This window comes from Erpetoichthys calabaricus, chromosome 7 (assembly GCF_900747795.2).
Source record: "Erpetoichthys calabaricus chromosome 7, fErpCal1.3, whole genome shotgun sequence".
NCBI lineage: Eukaryota > Metazoa > Chordata > Cladistia > Polypteriformes > Polypteridae > Erpetoichthys > Erpetoichthys calabaricus.
In genome coordinates, this window is record NC_041400.2 from 1,221,977 (window position 1) to 1,246,556 (window position 24,580).

The following is a 24,580-nucleotide window of genomic DNA, read 5'->3' on the forward strand; positions in this document are numbered from 1 at the left end:
GACTTCGAATGCCGTGAATGTAATTACCCCGATCTACATGCTGTCAAATAAACGAACCACACGCCGTGGCGCAACGTTAGGGGCATCGCCTCTGGCGCTGACGTCCGAGGTTCGATTCCCGAGAGGGAGTGCAGTGGAGTGTGTACACCTGATGAGCCCAGAATGAGGGCGAAACACGTGTCGTGTACTCTTTGCATTTATTTGACAGTAAACTATTTTCAACCATATATATATATATATATATATATATATATATATATATATATATATATATATATATATATATAATATATATATATATATATAAATATATATATATATATATATAATATTTTATATATAATTATTTATAATATATGTGTGTGTGTGATTATTTGAGCTATAAATTTGGTTAGCTTTATGGGCTTTGATGATTAGGTTTACAGGAGTACACCACCCAGAAATGGTCATGCTTTGTATCTGTTACCTCATGCAGTTTGTAGTGATGCCTGTGGAAAACTTTTAATCTCCTGTTGTTGCAGAGAGCTGAGATAATGAAGTTCCAGAATAGAATAGTAGTTAACTGGGCAAACACTGACCAACAGCAAACAATATCAAAACATCCATAAGATAAAGCTTCAATGACTTGTGTTGTGTAATCCACATGTCATATGTCCTGCCCTGTGCTCACAACATCCCCGGCACGTGTAGTTTACTGAGTTGTTAAATCATCTCTTGAACAACTGGGGCTTATTTATAAAGCCTGCATAGGCACAAAAAGAGGCTCGAAATGTGCGTACACAATTTCCCACATGAATATCAGGATTTAAAAAACAAAACTTGCTGTGAAATCTTCTGTATATTTACAGAAAGTGTGTCCCATCTGTACACCGCATTTAAGAGAAACTGGGAAATGATGACGCCCTTAATAAAGAAGCGAAATGCAGCAAAACCAGCTAAATGACGACTCACACTCATTATTATAATATTGTAATTATAACATAATGGCCCAGTGATATGAATTATAAAAATAAGATTTTCTAATTTTAAAATTAGTACAGTGTTTTGTATTCTCAATATTTCAGTAAAAATGTAACTTTCCTGAGAAATTTGTTTGAACAATTGTGCCAAAATTCAACAAAATCGGCCTATCTGAGTGTTTCGTTGCTTTGCCTGTCTTTCTTCTACATGAAAGTCGCTACTAATGTAATTGCAACTTAAAAATACATAGCAGCAGTGGAGAAGGTCCTGAGTAGAGCAACTAGGCTGATAATGACGACGCCATATTGGTTATTCATTCATTAGAGTTGGCGGTAGGCCCCTACAATAAAGCATCAGTCAAGGTGGGGTTGCATATTTGTGGAAATTCATTGCTTTTTATTCTTTATTTTTGACAGGTCCCCAGCCTTATCTACTTTTTGCAAATATTCATGATATTCGGCGCATCCACTTTGATGGCACCTTGTATGAGACCCTGTTGGATAAGCAGGTGGGCCGAGTGTTAGCACTGGACTACGACCCGGTGGAAAGTAAGGTGAGCCAGTTAGTGGTAGGCTGCTGCAAGGGCACTTTTTGTAATGTCACCCACATGTAGTGACATTCTGCAACTATCTGCTTAATAGTGTGATGTCACTGATTATGAACCCCCTCCCCACACACAGTTCTACAATGCAGATATGTTAAAATGATGGATGGTGGCCTGAGAATGAGCCTGCGTGACCACTGAAGAGGTGTTGATGTTAAAAATGAAGACGTTAGGAGACTGAATATCAGAATGTCATATTTAGAATGTAAGGGAAAAATGAACAGTCCGAGGTCTGGATATTCAATGTAGTGAGGTTCATGGAAAGACATTTGGGGGGAAAAAACAGCAGAGCAGAGGACAGGCAGCGATAACCAGAATGGGGTCTCGCCCTGAGTTGTGCAGCAGAAAAGACGAAGATCAGAGGTTAGTCAGAGTCACTGTAAGTGTCTGTAAGGTAAATTTATTCAAAAATTGTATTAAATAAATAAGCTGAACCATAAAGCAACATGGCACTCAACTTTCTGACCAAAAGGAGGTCACACTAAGATCTCTTTAACACTTTCCAAAATGGGATCTTTTCTGTGAAAGTGGTCATGTAAAATAAAACACATTCCTAATTTACACTTTTATTACATTTAGCTGTGTCCTCGTATTTAATTATTGCCCTCACATTACCAATAACTAGGCAGTCTGTTTATTTCCATCTTGTATGGAGTATTAATTGAGTTTTCCATTTTGAAATTGGTTTTGTGTAACTGTTTAACATGTTGAACTATTTATAAGATCTTTACATGAATTTCCTGGCCTTGGCCAAGGTGGACATAACGTTCAGACGTTCAGTCACAATAGCCACAAAAGCTGAAAGCATTTTAAACTAATGAAAAATATCCTCTACAATATGAGTTGCACTATATATATTAGATATATGAAAGGTGCAATATAACAGATAAATAGGAAAAGCATACAGTAATAACTTTAAATAAATAGGAAAAGTATTCTGTCCAGTAGATAAGGAAGGCACTATGATATCTACATTAGAAATGGAGCTATGTCTTATAATTCCTTTTATAACAGATACATAGAAAAGTCACAGTGTACAATAATGGATAGAGAGATCACTTTATAATAGAGGTATAAGATTGGCACAACACCCTGAAATAAGCAGAAATGAAAGGCACTGTGTAATAAATAGAACTGCTGTTCTGAGATGATGTGCACAAAATGCTTCACTTTGGCACTGAGCTCCTAACATCATGAAGCCTCCTGTGTTCACCTCATTTTGTTGCTCTGGTGCCGCAGCTGTTGTTTTTATCCCAATGCCATAAAAATCCATTGGCGTTGCTTGACATACAGTTTTGGGCTTCAGCCGAGAACAGCTTGTGGGCACCTCTGCCTTGACCTTATTAGACCTGGCATCAAACTCACTGCGCACCAACCAACCTGCATGCACAAGTACACTTCTTGTACTCTTATTAAATAACATATCTTGGTACGTTCTTTGTTCTTCTTTTAATTCTGATTCTAAGCCACTTCCTCTCTCATTTGGGCCATCATGCAGGCAGTCGTTAGTCTGCCTATCAATCATATTGTGCCTTTTCTATTTGTCTTTTATATAGTGCATGCTTTCATGTTCCTGGAATGATGGCCACTTTGCCAACACTGTCCCTCACTCCTTTATCACTTGTTCCTGATCCAGTTTGGCACAGCCCTGGATGTTGTGCCAGTCCATTGCAGGGTGCACATACTTTCAGAGTTGCTAATTTATTGTAACTTGCATGTGTTCAAGGATGTTTAAATACTGTACCTGGTAAATAACCCTGCACAGGCGGGTGGACAACTTACCAACACATATAGATGAAGGTTATATAGTGCCTTTTTATAGTAAATGGGCTCTGCTGGTGCAGCACTTTAGTTTGCTTTTTCACATTTGTACTGCATCATCATCATCACCACCACCTACAGTGTATAATCTGGCCAACCATTTCTTCAAGTTCCACATCTTTGGCCGCTTAGTCAGCCCTAAGCCCTCAGTTGCATAACTTTTGCCTCCACGGTTACTGAGAAGACTTCCAAGATGGCCATATCTCTGACTTTTGTCTCCTAGATTTATTTTGCTCATACTGCTCTCAAGTGGATAGAGAGAGCCAACCTGGATGGCACAGAGCGTGAAGTGTTGGCCAGTGAGGATTTAGAGTTGTGTGGAGGACTGACTTTGGACTGGATAAACCGCAAGCTGTACTGGACCGACTCGGGGTAAGTTTTCCAGAGAAGAATTTTTACTCCCAGTTTTGTCAGTCAGTAAAGACCCTCATTCTGCTCGTTTTCTATCTACTGTGGCAGTGCAGTCAATCATGCCGCTGGGTTTACTGAATTGGGTGGTGGAGCTCAAGTTAGGCCTCAGCCCTCCGGTGCTGCACTTCTTTGATTTCTGTGCCTTGTGCAGTCAAGGTGGAACCTCAGAGGGTGGGGCAACTGAAGGACTGCCCACATATCCTAATTTTGGGGTGGGACCATGGAAGGCCCACCCTCTGGCCTTTATAATCCCATTTGACAACTGAAGGCCCGCCCTCAGGTCATTAGAATGGACTTAGTTCCTTGCCCTTTGAAGTACTTTTCTGATTTCTGTGAGTTTTTGCTCTTTGTTACGTAGTTCTTTTGTTGGACCATGGACTTTGGTGTTTTTTTTTTTTGTTTGTTTGTTTTTTTAAGTCTCTTTTAGGCATCTTTTGTTCTGGTTGTGTTTTTGAATCTGTTTCTTTTTTCAATTAAACTCTTTAGTTATTAAGCAACATTGTTTTGGTTATGCGGGCCAGAGATTTCATGGTTCCTCTCTCCCTTTCTGGCTTTTTGGAATGTATTACAGTGAACCCCTGCCTATCGCAGAAGTTATGTTCCAGACCCATCAGCGATAGATGAAAATCCGCGATGTAGAAAGACCATATAAATGAACTTGTTTTTTATAGTTTAAGCCTTACAATACCCCCCCACACGCTTTAAACACATGTAAACTTGTAATGGCGAGCGACGTCTGCATAACGCTTTCCTTCCCAAAGCATATCCAGGAGTTTTACCTTCTCCTGAATGGTCAAGGTCTTTTTCTGGTGCTTAGGCTCACCACTACCAGAAGGCTTAGAAGATGCAGGATGCTTGGAGCCATCATAGGGCTTAATTAAAACAAAACGAAAAGTTCACAAAAAGTTTGCTCACGACAATCGGACCGCAAGCAAGGTACATGATACACAGAAAACTGAGATGCGTTGGGGACCCACGCTCGCTGTTCTTGCGAGATTACACCACGTTAGCAGCAGCCAATCAGAGCCCAAGAGAATGAAAATCCCGCTCTGATTGGTTGAGTCTCCTGTTTCAGCCAATAATGGGCCTTGTAAGAAATCATCTGGGTACTGTAACGCAAAACTCTTTGCCTACTGTAGTGTATGATGTACGTATGTTTAATGATTTACTGTAATGCTTAAATGTTCATTTTGTATACATATTGACCTTTTACTGTGTTTTAGTCAATATTTACAGTTATGTTATAGTTGTAAACTATAATACGTATTCTAATGAACTCTTGTCTTGCACGCGTAGTGACAAATGAAAAGCGTATGCTTTGTTATGAATTGGCTGCAAGGTACACTACAGGTAGGATGTACTTATTGATATATATAATATGTGTATGTACAGTATATGTATGTATGTATATCTTATAATTCAGTAATACATTGTTATTAATAGTTTAGCATAGAAAAATGCTTATTTCAACATAAAAAGTTGGCAAAAACCCATAAAATGGCAGATTTCCACGATAGAAAATTAGATATGTTCCATAGAAAAATCTGCGATATAGCGGAGGCGCGATATAGCGAAGGATCACTGTATATACTGTATAAGCCTTAAAGCCTGCCTCTTGAGTTTGGCACCAGGCTGATTTGCACTGTTGGTGCCCACCCATCGTGTTTAGACCTGTATGAATTCTTTTGATTTGAGACCTGGCACCTTTTTGAGCTTTTATGAGCTGGCATTTCACATCAGGTGGTGAGCCGTGTTCTTTTTGGTAAAGCCCAGAGTGCGTTGTTTGAAACTGCCATTGGCTTCCTGATAGGCCCACAGCTGTTTTAGCTGCTTCTAGGAGTGACACCACATAAATACCAGAAAGACGTACACATGAAAGCACAGTGCCAAGGAGTGCCAACATTGGCCTGCCAGTAGGGAAGCCCAGCTAAGACATCGTGTGGAACAACACTGGCTACTCCTAAGTGAAACCCTGCAATGTGAGGTGCAGCTGTTGTGACTGGCAGTTATTAAACACCAGAAATTGAATTCCTTTGTTTGTAGAATGCCACTTCTTTTTAACGTTGTTTTTATTTTTGAATGTCTTGATTGAGATCCCACTTTAGAGCTATTTTAAGGCCCATGTCTTTCTGTGGCATTACCAGTCGAATGTTTTTCAGTGGTGCTGCTAGTAATGTCTTCTTTGCTGAGACGATGTAAGAATTTGCAGCACTGCTGGAGTCCAAGATTTTGAATTTAAAAGAATAACAAGCATTTTTCCAAATTATTTCAACTATTTAATGGAAAGACTTTTTGGGCAGCGAGGACTAGCTGACCCCAGGACTCTGTTGATTCTAAGCTTTGTTTAGCATTTTGCATTTCTTCTTTTAGATTTCCTGGCTTTGACCAGAGCCCAGTTAAGGCCTCTCTCTTTGTTTTGCTCTTTTCTTGTCTTCATTTACCAGTCTGACATCCTGAAGGCTAACTTTATACTGGACATTTATTTATAGCTTCTAATCCCAACAGCCGCGGCCCAAGTGGGCTCCTAGAGGGCAGTATTTCTGGAGAGTCTCAAGACTTTACAGGGCAGCCTGTATGTCTCTGTGCCACTCTATTCCTGACCCTAAATGGGCTGTAAATTTCCATTTCTGTTCAAATTGTTATTGATTAAAATTGAATACACTGTCCAACTCTAAGGGGGCCCATTTGGCTTCAGGAAAGCTGGAGTGAAACCTTAATTGTGCCAGAGCCAGTGTAATACAACCACAATCCAGCTGAATCGAGGTCTTGGTGCCTTTGCTCTTAGTCTGTGGTGGCATCCACTTTAATGTGAAAGGCACAAAGCAGATTACGTGTCTAGAAGACGGATAATATTGTAGATCAGGGCGAGATGGGATCTCAGAATAAAACCGCTGAGTTGTCATCCAGCACAGGTCAGCAGTCTGTAGCATACGAGGGCCTGCAATAACTGAAGTCTCGGGTGAAAACTCACACGGACATCTGGGAAAAGGCAAATGAACAGGCCTGCTTGTGGATCCTGGACCCTGGTACTGGCGCAGAGCAGCGTTACCCACTGCTGTTTAGGAAATGCTGCTTTTAGACAGCCAAACATATATTTAAATATGTGTCCTTTCAGCATTCTCCACATCGCCAAAGAACATCTTCGCTTAACGTAACAAGAATCTTTGACCCCCTCCAGGTTTAATTCACAGTATGTGCTGCCCTCTAGTGGCAAATGCCTGTTCCTGGTTTAATTGATGGTTTGCTGACCTTATCAAATAAAATAACTTTTGCTTTAAACATAGGTTTTAATATTAGCAACTATTGAATTCAAAAAAATTATTATTAAAATAAAATATTTTAATTGTAGTGTGAAAACAATGAAAAAAGCAAATAAAACTGCCAACTAAAAATGTTTTTGTGAAAAAAGTTACATGATGGGGGGAAAAAATTATTTTGAATTCAGCACCCAAAAATATATAAAAATCACGTGAAATTAGCAAACAATTTTTTTTTTTTTTTTTTAGTGTACACCTGTGTAATCAATAAGAAAATGTGATAGATGATATTTATAGGAGAATAAAAAAAAGAAAGCTCATTGGAGCCACACCCAGCAACTACGGGGGGGCAGCAACTCCATGAGGTACTTCCTGGACCTGCAATGCTGTCTGGGAAATGTAGTTTCTGCACTGTCCATATAGGGCCCAAGGTGGGGCATAACCTAAAGTACTATCCACTCACATTGATTTCTACTGGAAGTACTTCTTGTGGTCTATAGGGGGAGTATGAAGCTGGTAATGGAATCACGTTCATCAAACTGCCTGAGATTAGGATCAAAGTAGGATATTCAAATACAGGGTGCTATAAGTTCCTTACTAAGTGGCAAAGCTACAGGCCCAGATGGTTGTCCATTGAAGTCTTACAAAATGATGTCTGCTAAACCGGCCATGCTTGTGAAGCAAAAGACAAGTGTGTTTAACCCCCCACTCTATGTCAGGCCTCAGTGACAGACAAAGAAAAATAAAGACAAATCAGATTAGAGTAAAAAATGCAAATGAAGGGAACAAAGCTAAGAGCCGAATCCCGAAAGGGTGAGAGGACAGTGACAGAAGTCACCACATGGCCTTGACTCAGTTCAAAATGAGGGAGCAGCCGATGAACTAAAGAGATGTGAGTACATCCTGTGTGACGTCGTCTTGTTCACACGCTGTGAATGCCACTGACTTGACTCACTTTGGTTTTTACCGTTTTCTCTTCTTTAAGGCGGTCTGAGATTAAAAGAAGTGCCCTTAACAGGATGCAAGGAGAGGTGATCATCCAGGACAACATGACCAAGCCCCATGGAATTACCGTCCACCCTCTGGCAAAGTAAGTCTTGGGTTCTTCGATGAACACATTTTGTGTCCACACAATGGAGTTGAATGGGCTTGAGAATGAAGGTGCGACTGTGGGCTTGACAATGGCACAAGGTTGATCCAGTCTTTGGGTTGGCATGGTGACTTGACAGGTAATGCCACCATGTCACAGCTCTGTCTGTGGAGCTCGGGTCTAAAGCCACACGGCTCTGTGACTGGCATGTCCTGATTTTACCCTTTAAGTTTGTCTGGTCGCAAATGTTTCAGACCGTTGCCAAAAACATTAATTTTTCATGATGGCTTTAAATTGTTTGTGTTTGCTCAAAACAAAAAGTCCAAATCCTTATTTATTCCACAACAGTGAGGACTATCAGGCCTGAGACCATGGGTCTCAATTAGTGACATTTTAAAAATAAATGGAGAACTTTGAAAATCTGGTCTTGTTGCATGACTGGCCGTTGTGTCTATGGGGGGCATCCTGTGAATTTGGGGGGTTAGGGTGTGCCAGAATGAGTGCCAGTGCCTTGTGATTCATTTATGGAAACATTCATTGTAATAAATGGTTGAATGTCAGTCTTTATCATGGAAAATGATTGGCTAAATTAGATATCAGTCATCGAAGATAGATCTTTATTGTCATTGTCACTTTTTTACAAAGGAACGATGAAATTGAAGGTGCAGTCGACTCATTGTGAGGCGTAAGATTTAAAAAGACAAGAAGAGAGAAAATAATAACAAACCGAATAGTAATAAAAGTACTTTACAAAATGTACAAATTGACTTAAGGTCTATATTGCACATTGGGAGAATGATATGGAGCAGTTTTATTTGAGTTCAGGGCCATAATTGCTTTTGGATAAAAGCTGTTTTTAAGGCAGTTTCTCCTGGTTTTCATTGCTGTGTATCTCTTGCCCGATGGCAAAAGCTGGAAGAGGCAATGACCGGGATGTGATGAATCCTGTGAAATGTCTATTGCTTTTTTGCGGCATCGGGAGGTGTAGATTTGTTCCAGAGTGGGGAGGGTACAACCAATTGTTCTCCCTGCTGTCCTGATGACCCTGTGGAGCGCTTTCCTTTCCGAGGAAATAGTTATTAGTAAATTGTTACAGAAATGGTGGAATAATCATCTAATCTGACTAGGCTGACATCTCACAAATCATCAGAACTTGGGAGCCTTTCTTCGTCAGGAAGTGCAGAAGGAGACCCTTGAGGTGTATGTTCTAAAAAAAATCTCTGCACACCGAGAAATTCCTGTGGACTGGACTGGAAATTAGCAGATTTGATGCCATTAGGCAGATCCAAGTAACACTAAACCAGTAAGCGTAACGCATATCACAGGAAAAATTGTGGGAGCAACTACCGTATATACTCTCGTTTAAGTTCTCTTGATTTTTACTGTATAATTTATGGTATTTTATAATGTTGCTCGTAGTGCTGGGCAGTATGACCAAAATTCTATATCACGGTATTTTTTTCAAGATTGTACCGGTTTCACGGTATTCGACGGTATTTTTTTCCCATGCATGAGTTAATCACATTTTCCACTGCAATTACTGCAGTAGACTGGCTAAGAATAATCTATTCCACTGTCATGAGAATTGTACATTGTACAAAAAAACATTTTAATGTGCACACAAGTATTAATACAGGTTTGCATGGCTCCATAAAGTGATAGTTTTCAAAGGGGGGGGGGCACTGATGAAGAGAAGGAATCACACTGCATGACAGTTGCTGTCAAAATATAGAACCTTTTTATTGAACAAATTTTGCAAACCGCTTAAACTAAAACTTTGACAACAAATTGTCAACCATCCAAAGAGGCATTTAGTTGTATTGCACTGAAAATGTCTTAGAAAAGGAATAAATGGCAAATATTTTTTGTAAACCAACTACACTTTGTTAATGTTAACAATCTCTGTCCACTGACATGTTAAAGTGACATTTTAAACAACTTTACCATCATTAAACTGCATAATATATAAACTAATAAATAATAACAATAAAATAAATAATAGTGCAACTTCCAGTAATAATTACATCAAAACTTCAAGCCCAGGTACATTACACAGTATTCACCAAATTACAATAAAACAAGTGCAAATTGGAGATGACATCTTTACCAAATGAACCGTCATTAAGGCAAATTGCATTAATATAGATCATGCTTCAAGCTAAGCTATATATATATATATATATATATATATATAATAAATAATAAAACTGCAACTTGCATTTATAATACTATTTGTTGTTTAGTGGGTCAAAAAAACAAAAAAAAAAAAGTCCGTTTTTAAATCCAGTTCGCCGTGTCTGTCTTCGTGGGCACGATTGCTCGACCGCAGGGAGTTGATGAGGTGATTGGGGCGAGTCGCATCTGATCATTCTCAATTGCTTCATCGGCTTAGTGTGGCGTGTGAATAAGGCGCTGAGCCCACGGACGGAGACGTATATTTATGGGCCGGCAGGATGGGGGAAGGAAAAAAGAAAAGATAGAACACAAGGAGGTTAAAGAAGGGAAAAGGCAGTCATGGGAGACGATCCAGACACCAGGAAGGAGAAGGCAGCATGAGCTGGGGCTCCGTGAGGGAGTGCAGGCTTAGGCGATCTAGGGGCTGGTTCACCCCACTGAGTAAGCGTGTGGAGTGGGGCGAGCGAAATGTAAGACCTCCAAATGGATCTGAGGAGTGACTGAGTGAGCACAAAGGAAGACGGGAGGTGTGCCGACTTCGGACGGTCTGGCTGCGCAGTGTGGCAGCAGCCAAAACGGGTTGGCAAAAAGCAGTTTGTGCTGCAAAGGCTCCGTCAGCAATGCCAGTGAAGGGTGAGCCGTGGAGACAGAAAGTGGTGTGCTGCGATCGGGCGAGGAGAGAGACTGCATTTTAACGGATATATTTATTATGGATTTTATCCCCACATTTCACTGGCTTTATGGATTTGCTATTTATTTGGGTACTGTATTTTTCTGAACACTGTCCAACGGACACTTTTGGTTTTACTTTGACTGTTTTTAACAAAAGCACTTGAGCACTTTCCAACATCCCCTGGCTTCAATGAGATTTCTCAGCTCATCTCGGTCATAACTATCGACGGTGTTGGTTCAACAGACTCCCATGTGGGAAGAGGGAGTCTGTAGGGGACCGTCACCGTCACAGTATTACACAGTAACCAGATACATTACACAGTATTGAAAAAAAAAAAAATAAAACAAGTACAACTTGGCTTGCAGTATTATCCAGTAGTATAGAAACAGTATTCATACATTTGAACATAATGCTCCACATCCGACCTTTTAAAACCAAAGTATCTACAGATAACAGACACAGCACCTTTTTTCGTCAAAAGTTCTTCTGTGTTATCATGTTCAACTTTATCGTCTGCTACAGCTTCAGTTTCAGAATGTTCCCTGTCCATTTTCACCGCTCAATACCTCCACTAACACATGTACTCTGTTGGATGCGTATTTTGCGGTGCACCAGTGAAAAAGGTCCCCCTTAAACAGTTTCCCGCTGCGCCACGTTCCGAATGTTGTTTAGGCTATTTAAACCGGTGTTCCGGTAAAAGAAAAATCCATATCATAACAAAAATAAAAAACGTTTTTTGGTATGAACCGGTATACCGCCCAGCACTAGTTGCTCGTATAAGTTGAATGCGGAAAACTCGCGCTATTGATCCAAGAGATTACGACATGCTAACGCCCAACTGAGAGAGTAACGGAGCACACAGCCTTTTTATTTCTATGTATTGTGCCTACGTGACCACACGGTAATCCCCGCACTATTCCAAAGTGCCGTTTGCACTGTTTTGTGTTTTTTGTATCTCACCCCCTCATATACCTTCATCGTAAGAGAATCCCTTATCTGCGATGGAGCGTTCGATCAGAAGAAAATATGAAGCTGGAACTTTTATGGACAGAATTTCTAGGCGCAGCCAGGGTGTTGAGGGGGTCCGGTTTGGTGGGCTCAGGATTGGGTCACTGCTTTTTGCAGATGATGTTGTCCTGTTTGCTTCATCAGGCCGTGATCTTCAGCTCTCTCTGGATCGGTTCGCAGCCGAGTGTGAGGCGGCTGGGATGAGAATCAGCACCTCCAAATCCGAGACCATGGTCCTCAGCCGGAAAAGGGTGGAGTGCCCTCTCAGGGTTGGTAGCGAGATCCTGCCCCAAGTGGAGGAGTTCAAGTATCTCGGGGTCTTGTTCACGAGTGAGGGAAGAATGGAGCGTGAGATCGACAGGCGGATCAGTGTGGCATCCGCAGTAATGCGGGCGCTGCATCGGTCTGTCGTGGTGAAAAAGGAGCTGAGCTGCAAGGCGAAGCTCTCAATTTACCAGTCGATCTATGTTCCTACCCTCACCTATGGTCATGAGCTATGGGTAGTGACCGAAAGAACGAGATCGCGAATACAAGCGGCTGAAATGAGTTTCCTCTGCAGGGTGTCTGGGCTTTCCCTTAAAGATAGGGTGAGAAGCTCAGTCATCCGGGAGGGGCTCAGAGTAGAGCCGCTGCTCCTCCGCATCGAGAGGAGTCAGATGAGGTGGCTCGGGCATCTAATCAGGATGCCTCCTGGACGCCTCCCTGGTGAGGTGTTCCGGGCACGTCCAACTGGGAGGAGGCCTCGGGGAAGACCCAAGACACGTTGGAGGGACTATGTGTCTCGACTGGCCTGGGAACGCCTTGGGATTCTCCCGGAAGAGCTAGAAGAAGTGGCCGGGGAGAGGGAAGTCTGGGCATCTCTGCTCAAGCTGCTGCCCCCGCGACCCGACCTCGGATAAGTGGGAGACGATGGATGGATGGATGGTTTTAGATTAAACATCATTGAAGTGGCGAAAGAAATTGGTACAAAATTTGATGTGTCCGAGAAACTGGAATGAGATTTTTGGAAGCAAGAAGATGCAAAAAAAATGAAGTGTCGTATTTTTGAACAGGCGTATAAGTCGGGTCTGATTTTATGATTGATTTTTCGGGTTTCAAGACCCAACTTATACACGAGTACATACGGTATTAAGGAAAACACGGAGCATCCCTGGGCAAGGAGTGTTAGTGAACAGGCCGCATGGGTTTGACAATTACGGTGGAATCCTATGAGGAAGCCTCAAAAGCTGGCAACCAGAGGTGTCCTTGATCTGATTATCAGAAAGCTTTCAATAAGAGCGTCCTGAGATGGGAATGAAAGAAGTGGGCATTCATGGCACAGTGTAGAGGGGCCAACTATGCTACCCACAAGCGCATCGGAGACAACTTTGGAAAAGCCTGCTGGGAAGGGTCAAGGACACAAGTGGAGGGATTTAGTTCAGAGATTATACTGTGGGGTTCAAGTGGATCTATTTGAGTGAAGGAATTGAATTCAGTAAAGAGCAGGCCTGGCTTCAACAGGAACAACTTTGGAGGTATGCATTTTTATTGTTTAGTTTGTGCTTTAAAAGAAAATGCTAGAAAAGCCTCACAAGGTTCATTAGAAATTTTCAGGAAGCATTCTGCTGAAATGAGGTTTCTTTAGAAGACTATCAATAGTAGCAAATAAAACTCTTGGATTTCCAGTATTATCATTTATAATTTTAGAGAAATAGGACTGCCTCTCAAGATGGACTGCATTGCTGGATTTAGCTATTGGTGCTTTCGATAGTTCATCGTGGACTGTTAGTTTAGTGTTACTCCCTTCCCGCTCAGCTCTCTTTAGATCAGACACCCTTGGAGTCTTACGAGGTATTTTGGTGCTGTAGGATTTCTTAACTAGTTTTTAGGGGCCGCTGTGACAATGCAGCCTTCACCTTAGCATTCAAACTTTCCATTTTACTGGATACATCACCAACTATATCGGGGTAAGCGCGTCATTCAGACGGTGTGTTTAGAACGTACTGTAGGCCCTTAAACTGTGGGTCACGACCCCTTTTAGGTTACGTGTTGTCTGAATTTGGCTTGTGTAGAGTCTCGAATCACAATAGTACTCGATAGTAAAGGGCCGTGTATGGTCTGCGGAGGGGTAACTGTGGGCAGCTTCAGCAAATGCCATTGCCCTGCTACAACCTGCAGTTCTCCATGGTAGAGGAAGTGATAGTTGGCAGGGGTTCACCAAGGGGGGACCCCATCGGGGATACTCCAAGGGAGAACCAAGGTGACAATCGCAATGATTCTGGGTCTCGAATACACAAAGTTTAAGAAACACTGGTATAGAACATTTGCAAACCTTCAGGCTGCAGGTGAATCAAAACGCTTTATTTAACAGTACACTTCTGTTGTAGTTACCAGCATCTCTACATCAAATAAAATGGTCAGATATGCAGACACCAATGACTTGCCTCATGTTAACGTTTAACCTTTTTAAAATGATTAAATCATGTGTTTGGCCACTGGGTGGCATTAGCAGGTGAAATTCCAGGGCATCACTTGGATTTGGGCATCGTGTTTGAGGTTCAGCCACCTTTACTGTTCAATGAAGGCGTCACTGCAGACGATTACACTTCTGCCTTTTTCCTTGTAAATACTCCAATTTATAGGCAACATACCACTTCTTCACCTCTGAGATAAGAGAACATGAAGCACATTGTGTGGGATTATGGGTGTGTGAAACAGATCATTTTACAGTTGAGTTGCACATATGTGAAACTTATTTGAAGTGGGATTGTGAGAATGTGAAGAACGTCATAATGAGCTTCTAGCATGTGAAACATGTCAGTACAATTTGTGTACATCATTAGGACTTGAGTTGTGTGAGAAGCACATTATTAGGAGTGGACTAATGGGAATGTGAAGCACATCACTAAGAGTTGAGTTGGAGTGTGCAGAGCATATTATGAAAGTTGGATTATGAGTGTATGAAGCTCAATATTCACATTTGTGACTGAAGTGCATCATTAAGATTTTGGATGCATGCATGCGAAGAACACTATTAACCCTTAAACCGCCAGAGCCGGCTACAGTCGGTTCCCAATTCAATTTGCCAGTACGCCGGAGCCGAGTATATCCAGCAATGTATATTCACCAAATGCTGTAACTGGCTATAGTCGTGTCTCAGTGCAATTTGCCAGCACGCCGGAGTTGATCAGTCCGTGCCGTATATTTGTTGAGCAGCCAGCTCATGACCACTGGTGCCCCCAGCAGCACTGCAGCACCGCTGTCCCTGGGATTGAGCCACTGCACTAGACTGGCCTGCCAGTATCATCGCTTACCTCTGTGTGCAGCCAGTTCAAGCGCAGTTGGCTCTGTGATTTAGTGAATTTCATCAATGGCGTCAGTTGCACCTTGTACATATTCCAGTAGTTTTTTCTTTTATAGTTTTTACAGTTCTTTAGCAGTGTGTAAAATGTTGCAGTAATTGTAATGCATTTTGCATGAAAAAAAAATGTGCTTCAATAAAATTTCACTTTTTCTTTGTGAATTGTGATGTTTACTTAAAAAGTGCAGCAAAAAAGAATTTGGCGTCCAGGCGGTGCATTAACCCCCCAAGTATGTGGCGGTTTAGGGATTAATACTGGGCAATTAGTGCATAAAGTACATCACTGGGAAGTGAGGTGTGTGTATCTAAAGCCCATTGTTCAGTGCAAGTGAAGCTCGTCAAAAGTAGTACTTTTTAAGGTTTATTAAAAGCTGAGTTGGACATGTGCAAAGTATGCTGTTAAAACTGGGATACGAGTGTAGAAAGCTCAAGAGTTGTGAGCATATGAAGCACACGACTAAAGACTTGGGGTGTGTGAAGCAGGTCACATAGAGTTGATCTGTGAGTGTGTGAAATGCATTAAGTCAGTCTCGTCAGTATTATTAAGAGCTGTTAGTGCGTCATTAAGAGGTGGTTTGTGAGTGTGTGAGGCACATCACTAAGAGCCGAGTTGCAAGGGTGTGAAGCACATTAATTAAACCTGCACTTGTGTGAATATGAAGCACATCATTAAGAGGGGAGTCACGAGTGTGTTAAGTGTGCTGTTAAGCATGTGGAGAGGATGAGAAGCACCTCACTCCTCGGCTTCACCGCCTCTCACCTGATGTTCCTTACCTTGAAGGAGGCTGTTCTGGACCGATGAAGGTGACAAGCCTCTGATTGAAAGCGCCTTCTTGGATGGCAGCGGGCGCCGCATTGTCGTCGGCACCCACCTTGTTGCCCCGACTGGACTAGCAGTGGACTACCTGGCAGACAAGCTGTACTGGTGCGATGCCAAACGATCGGTAATTGAAGTGGCTGAACTGGACGGCACCCACCGGCGCAGCCTGACACAGAACAATGTAGGTGAGGCTTCTGTTATTGCTGAATTTACTTTTAAAAAGCATGCAAGCATAGCCCAGGGCATTGGGCAGTGTTTTGAAGAATTTCCTCCATTTGAACCCCCTTGTGTCAGGCCACCCCTTCAGCGTTGCTGTATTTGAAGATTACCTTTGGTTCACTGACTGGAAGAATCCATCTGTTGTGAGAGTGGACAAGAGGAGTGGACAGAATGGAGTGCGTCTGCGAGGCAACATGTCGCACCCTTCTTCTCTTGTTATTGTGCACCCTTTAGCCAAACCCGGTAAGAAATCTGCTGAAAAATTCATTATATTATCGGGGGTAAATTTAAAATCTGTGTGCATGGAATGTAAGGCAAGAAACAAAGGCAAAGGCTGGCACCTCACTGGCATTAGATAGCAGCAGGCACAGTACTTGCAAAGAGGGACAGTAGGCGATGGCAGACCTTAAATGGGGACAGGCAATCGAGGTCACCTGTGACATGTTACAAGGGAAGCCCAGTCACTAGATGTGATGCCACTTAGGGCGTAGATGTATGCTGAAGTAAAAACCGGAGTTAGAGAGGTTCATCTGGAAATGTTCAGCATCACCTGCTCTTCCTCATCACATATATAGCACCTTTTAATTGTCAGCTATGCCTTTACTTAAATGGTCAGTTTAACTTAAACATAGCCTGGGGAGTCTCCGGCGTCGGGTATTCTGGTCTCCTCACATTTACCAGGGATGTACACTTTAGGCAAACTGGCAACTTCAAACTGGCCACATAAGAGTGATGGGTGGAGTATGAGTGTGCCATCTAATGGAGAGGTGCCCCTGCTGTGCTTGACTCCGTGTTGCTGGGACTGTTTTTGGTTCAACTGTCAACCTGAATTGGATTACAGGGGTTCATCATTGAACAAATGACTGAAGGATTTCTGTGTACACCCCCTGTGAATTTTATGAAGCTGTCTGTCAGCAGGGGGCAGCATAGTGCACATATAGTTGAGATGGGACCCGTGTGAAGGCAGCGACCTAAGATGATGAAAATGTTGTTGAAGGAATAAATGCTGGTGCCCCATTTTGGCCCTATGCAAGTTGAAGTCTACCAGTTGAGTCTGGGGTCTGGCTGCCTGGAGTGAGGCTTATTTAGAGCGACAGATTCAGTGAGGTCCTTCTGGCCTGTTTGGTTTTAAAGGGTTAAAAGAGTATTCCACCCTAATCTCGTGTTTGAGGTGAAATGATGTATAGAAGACCAATTCTGTGTTATGGCAACCAGTGTGAAAAATATCCATGGGGAAAATAAGAATCTCATGTAACGTGTTGCATAACTCACATATCCATTATCCATTTGTGAATGGTCAGATTCTGTAAAATGTGTGCATTTTTTTTGCTAAAATATCAACAATGCCTTCCTGAAAATGCTGCATTGAACGTCCACAATAAAAATATCATTCCCGTAATACTGTGTGTTGGATTTGAAGATCCTCCTCTCTCCCTCAATCATTGGTCAAGAATTCCATCCTCAAACTTATTTTTGGCCCCTACTACAAACTACATGGGGTAAATAACGGAGAAAGAAATATAAATTTTGGGTGAAATACTCCTTGAAGTATTTAAAACCAAACCGGTCAGACGAGGACCTCAATGAATCTGCTTCTGTAAATAAGCCTCACCCCAGGCAGCCAAACACCAAACTCGGCAGGTGGGCTTCAATCCGCATAGGGCCAAAATGGGGTACTGACGTTAAAAGTGCAAAAAATATCTCAAATATATAAAGATGCATTTCAAAGGAGAGAAGACCATAAAACCTCTGGATTAATAACACAGAGGCAAATGAAGAATCTTTTTAGTTTATTCCCTGAAATCAAAAATGGGGGAAAAAAGTTATCTTCAAGCCAAGGTTCCTCTCCTGGCTCATGTTCAATGTGCTTGTTTCTGCCGACTTTGCTGTCTTTTCATTATTGGTCATTATCTTCTATTTTTTTTATAATCGTTTTTATTTTTACGGTTTGTATGAGGTGAAAATAAAAAAAAAAAATTTAAATTGACCAGCAGCATGAGCATAGCCATTGAGGGCTCTGATAGCTTCCAAAGGACGGCATCAGATAGTGGGCTCAAGTCTTTAGGGTAATGACCACCAGGTGGGGCTATAGTGGAAAATGGCCCACTGCACATAGGCTCAGAGGGTCATGGCTGCAGGGACAGCCCGTGATGGAGGATGGAGCAGTGTAAGTGAGGTAGCTGACCCCATGGTATCACCATAGAGCATAGAGCCTTCAAATATTCCTGTCTTTTTCACTACGGAATCAACACTGCAAAAAACATGGAGGTCAAGTCCCTGTAGTGAGGAACAAAAACTTGTCCCAGCATATTACAGGGTCAATATATTGGCTGTAGATATTCAAGTGTGTTGTCAGAGCTGGACATGAAACTAATGTGTGATTTGCTTGTAGGTGCTGACCCCTGCTTGTCCAATAATGGCGGATGCAGCCACAAGTGTGACAACAGGTTTGGCGTGGCTCACTGCTCGTGTCACCCACAGTTTCTAAAGGGTGCCGATGGCCGGTCTTGTTATCGCTCGGAGTCAGTTCCATGTAAGTACAAGCCTGAGGTGATGAACTGTCAGGATCTTAGTAGTAAAGGAACAACAATTAGGAACAGTAAGGATGAACTAGAAAATGCAGACAGTGAGCTAGTGAAAGCACTAAACACATGTACAGTATTTGTGAAGATCACACGTGTGAAGAAGTTGATGACTTCCCAAAAGTAATGAGGATTGGTAAGGAGGTACTTAGGGATTTATAAATTGCAGAGAGAGAAGCGTGCCTTAGATTAAAATGGCTGAATTTTTCAGGACCAAATGATATTTAATCTGTCATGCTTAGGGAGGTCACTTCAATCGGTTTAATCTTTTTTTTTTTTTTTTTATATTTTTATTTTATTAATTTTCATTGTAATCATTCCATACAAACAGATCCATTTATAACCCAACAAATTTGAAAACAAATCAAACCCCATCCCTGAGAAGGAGAGCTTAGCTAAAGGAAAATTTCTTTAAGCTTTTTAATAAGGCAACATTAGACAAAAGAAGGGGAGAAGTAAATATCTATATAAATAAGAGATGGAGAAGGGAGTTAAATACAATAATAGTTAATTCTCTTATTCTAAAATAATATTGATTAAATCCTGCCAAGTTTTGAAAAAATTTTGTACAGATCCTCTAACTGAAAATTTGATTTTTTCCAATTTCAAATAATATAAAACATCAGTTTCCCACTGACTTATAAGAGGAGAATTAGGATTCTTCCAATTTAACAAAATAAGTCTGCGTGCCAAGAGTGTAGTGAATGCAATCACCGTTTGTTTGTCCTTCTCCAATTCAAGTCCATCTGGAAGGACACCAAACACAGCTGTTAGTGGGTTAGGAGGGATTGTGATACTAAGGCTGTCTGAGAGGCACTTAAAAATTTTTGTCCAAAATGATGTTAGTTTGGTGCAGGCCCAGAACATGTGACCCAGTGAGGCAGGAGCTTGGTTGCAGCGCTCGCAGGTTGGATCCTGGCCTGGAAACATTTTGGACAGTTTTAAGCGAGACAGATGAGCTCGATATATAATTTTTAGTTGAATAATTCTATGCTTTGCGCATATAGAACTCGAGTGAATTCTCTGCTTTGCTACCTTCCACTCCTTTTCTGATATATTGATTAAGAGATCTTCTTCCCAATGTCCTCTTGGATCTTTGAAAGGTAGGGACTCTAATAAGATTTTATATATTGCGGAAATAGTGTTTGTTTCCTCGGAATTGAGCAGTATTTTTTCCAGCATTGTGGAGGGTGCAAGGTGGGGGAAATCGGGCAATTTCTGTTTAACAAAATTTCTAATTTGAAGATAGTAAAAGAAATGTGTAGCTGGGAGGTTAAATTTTGAACGTAATTGTTCAAAAGATGTAAATATGTTGTCTATATAAAGATCTCTGAGCATTTTAATCCCAAAACTTTTCCAGGTATTAAAAACTGGATATACTTGCGAAGGTTGAAAGAGGTGGTTCCCTTGCAAAGGTGCCACTGATAAAAGATTTTCCATCTTAAAATGCTTCCTAATTTGGTTCCATATTCTGAGTGAGTAAAGCACAATTGGGTTATTAGTATATTTGCGATAACTTTCATTTATTGGAGAGCAAAACAGGGAATATAAAGAAGTACTACAGGATTTTACTTCTATTGCAGACCAAGCCTGTGTATGTGCATTTATTTGTGTCCAGGTTTTTATGGCTTGTATGTTTGCTGCCCAGTAATAAAACTGAAAATTAGGTAAAGCCATGCCACCTTCTGCCTGAGGTCTTTGTAGGGTCGCTCTTCGGATACGTGGGTGTTTTGAGTTCCAAATGAATGAGGTTATTATTGAATCTAACTGTTTAAAAAACGATTTATTGATATATATTGAAATGTTTTGAAATAAAAAGAGAAGTTTAGGAAGGATATTCATCTTAACACTGTTAATTCTTCCGGCTAGAGTGAGATGAAGGGTTGACCATCTATGCAAGTCTTGCTTAATTTTTTCCATACAGACGCCAAAATTTTGTTGATAAAGAGCTTTATGTTTACTTGTGATATTTACCCCTAGGTATTTAAACTGATCTGCTATGGTAAAAGGTAGGGTGTCTAATTTAATATTATATGCTTGTGAGTTCACTGGAAAGAGTATACTTTTATTCAGATTAATTCTAAGACCAGATATCTTTTGAAATTCTGTTAGTGCTGTTAAAACAGCAGGGACAGTGTTTTCTGGGTCCGATATATATAAGACCATATCATCTGCATATAGAGAAATTTTCTGTTCCAGTCCTTCTCTGACAATCCCCTTTATCTGATGAGAATTTCGGCAGTGAACCGCCAGTGGTTCAATAGCGATTGCAAACAACAGTGGCGACAAGGGACATCCTTGTCTGGTACCACGTTCTAGTTTAAAGTAGTCTGAGCAAATGTTATTAATACAAACTGAAGCTTCTGGACTGGTATACAGTAGTTTAATCCAAGCACAAATATTCGGGCCAAACCCAAATTTCTCCAATGCAGTGAAAAGGTAATTCCATTCGATCATGTCAAATGCCTTTTCTGCGTCTAAGGATAGTAATATCTCTGGGGTGTTTGATTTTGCTGGTGAATATATAACATTAAACAAGCGTCGGAGATTTGAAGATAGATGTCGGCCTTTAATAAATCCAGTTTGATCTTGTGATATTACCGAGGGCAGCACTTTCTCCATCCTTCTAGCTAGGATTTTTGAGAGTATCTTAACATCATTATTCAGGAGTGAAATTGGTCTATATGATGCACATTGTAACAAGTCCTTATTTTGTTTAGGAAAGACGGTGATTAATGCTTGTCGAAATGTTTGAGGTAGTATTTGGTGGTCTTTAGCTTCTGTAAATGTTACCAATAAGAGTGGAGCTAGCTGAGTGGAGAATTTCTTATAAAACTCTACGGGGTAACCATCAGGGCCTGATGATTTCCCGCTTTGTAGTGACTTTATAGCGTCTAGTAATTCTGTTAGCGTTAGAGGTTTATCTAGTTCCTCAGCACTTAAAGCATCTATTTGTGGTATTTGTGAATTATCCAGAAATGCATTAGATTGCGTGTTGTCTTCTTTGGGCTCAGTGGAATATAAAGACTTATAGTAATCTCTAAATGTGTGCATTATTTTATTATGGTCGATGATTTCTTCTCCATTCTTGTTGGTGATTACTGGTATTGCATTGTGAACTTCTTGTTTATGAATTTGTTGAGCTAAAAGCTTAATCTTGCATAGCACCCTTCACTGAGTGCAGGCACAGAGCACGGTGACAAGTCCACCAGTACTTCTAATAACATAATGAATACTCATAAAAACATGGACTCGTTTAAACAGACAGAAAAAACAAATGGGTTTGACGCATATTAACATAAATGGAGCCCAGCACTCTGTCCATTAGTGAATTGTTGAGCTAAGGCAAGCTGACAACAGAGAGAGGGAAACATGTTGATCTGACGGACACACTCACAGTGATGGAGACCTAGACCAACTGGCCACACGCCCCCTACTGGTCACTGGGCAGGCTAATCTGATGACAGGACCGTTCTAGATAGATAGATACTTTATTAATCCCAAGGGGAAATTCACATACTCCAGCTTCAGCATACTGATGCAAAAAACAATATTAAATTAAAGATTGATAATAATGTAGGTAAAAACAGACAATAACTTTGTATAATGTTAATGTTTACCCCCCCGGGTGGAATTGAAGAGCCGCATAGTTTGGGGGAGGAACGATCTTCAGTCTGTCAGTGGAGCAGGACGGTGACAGCAGTCTGTCACTGAAGCTTCTCTTCTGTCTGGAGATGATACTATTTAGTGGATGCAGTGGATTCTCCATGATTGACAAGAGTCTGCTCAGCGCCCTTCGCTGTGCCACAGATGTCAAACTGTCCAGCTCCATGCCAACAATAGAGCCTGCCTTCCTCACCAGTTTGTCCAGGCGTGAGGCGTCTTTCTACTTAATGCTGCCTCCCCAGCACACCACCGCGTAGAAGAGGGCGCTCACCACAACCGTCTGATAGAACATCTGCAGCATCTTATTGCAGATGTTGAAGGACGCCAGCCTTCTAAGGAAGTACAAAGTACTTTCTATCTATCGAGTCTAAGGTTTCCTGTATCTCGGGTGTCTTTTCATAATCAAGAAAACAGCTTGGCACCAATTAGGACACAGAGAAGGTGCAACAGAATAGAAGAGGGTTAGTGATTTGAATTCTGTATATTTTTGTACAAAAGGATAACGAACAGAGATGGAATATGGACAGCTAATCATCCACTTTAGTCAGGGGTGCCAAACTAAAGTCCTGAGACCAAAGTGGCACCTCTTATGTAAGCAGGCAGACCATTCAACATCTTTTGGGGCCCTGTAGCTAAAAGCTCGACTTCCAGCTGTTGTTTTATTGCAGGCTAACATCTTACTGTGCAGTCTGGTTTGTAAATAATGTTAAAATAAGTAAACTGGGCCGCCACCATTTAAGACTTTATATGTAAAAGGAGGAATTTGAAATCCGTCCTAAACTTAACTGGAAGCCACTATAATGAGTTGAGGACTAGGGTTGTGTGGTCAGATTGTCTATTTCTTGTTTTAATAATTGAAGCAGCTTTTTGAATTAGTTAAAGCAGAATAAAGAATGATTTGACAGCCTGTGAATAACACAATACATAAGTACTAGAAATAAATACATTAATTAACATCTCGGTGTCCTCCATATTTTAGGTTACTGAATAGGAATAGAAATTCTTGAATTGCATTTTTCAAACATTACTGTACCCTCTGAAAACTCTGAACTTAGATGTAAAAAAGGTGATCGGACTGATCCAAGTCACTACAGGCCTGTGAGCTTAACATGCATTATGGGTAAATAAATGGAACAAATTAGTAAGGTCATGTTTCACTAATATGCTGGAATGACAAAGTAACAAAAGCAGATGGCCAGATAGGTGCAAGTGATGGCTTGTGATCAAACTAAGAGAAGTGGGTATATAGGGCTCTGTGCGTTCATGGGTGCAAAGCAGGCCTCACATCTGCAGGACAGAGCGGGGTCTCCCCAGCAGCTTCCTCCAGAGGATCACAACTGAGCTGGGTGTTGGGACTGCAACTCTCATGTAGGCCTGTGGATGTCCAAATGGGAGCTCAACCAGAGGGGTGCCACCACCCAGTTTTCTGGTGGAACACACAGCCCTGGCAGGAGTCTCCTACTATCTGTTCATGATAATGGTCTCCCAGCCAGCATGTAAACCCATCAATGCGCTTCTTTACAGTGTTAAATAGCAACGTCAATGTGAAACACACAATCTTCTTCAGGGTTTCTGCTCTTCTTATTGTGTTGCTTTCCTAGGACCCGACCCAATGACCAGAACATGTCACACGTGGCCATGTCAAAGGTTCAAGCACAGTTCTGTGTAACTAAGAGTTTACTCTGGATGAGATATAGCACCGTGTATTAAGGCCAACATTAACAAGTAGTCGGTTTATTTCAGTGGACTTCCACACTCCGAGTTTTCTTTCCCTGCTTGAGGGTCCTTTGCCACCTGCACATGGGCATTCATGTCTCCCACTGCTGCAGCCAAGGGCCTGACTATCCTTCTGGTTCCTCTCTGTGAAATATGGATACCCTTCTGTTAACACTGCATGGAGTGTGTCTGCATTGAACCCGATAACTGTCATCAGCATTGATGTCCCCCAATGGGT

The 24,580-nt window shown here is 41.4% G+C and overlaps 1 protein-coding gene across 2 annotated transcripts in view; it reads left to right on the top strand.

The window, feature by feature from the left end:
• egf (epidermal growth factor) overlaps window positions 1-24,580 on the top strand; it is a 95,891-nt gene that overhangs the window by 39,737 nt on the left and 31,574 nt on the right. For both annotated transcript variants that reach the window (XM_028805107.2, XM_051929758.1), the window contains exons 10-15: window positions 1,377-1,513; window positions 3,609-3,757; window positions 8,039-8,143; window positions 16,121-16,344; window positions 16,454-16,621; window positions 18,771-18,911. In XM_028805107.2, the coding sequence (XP_028660940.1) occupies window positions 1,377-1,513; window positions 3,609-3,757; window positions 8,039-8,143; window positions 16,121-16,344; window positions 16,454-16,621; window positions 18,771-18,911 (924 nt within the window). The remainder of the gene's footprint in view (window positions 1-1,376; window positions 1,514-3,608; window positions 3,758-8,038; window positions 8,144-16,120; window positions 16,345-16,453; window positions 16,622-18,770; window positions 18,912-24,580) is intronic.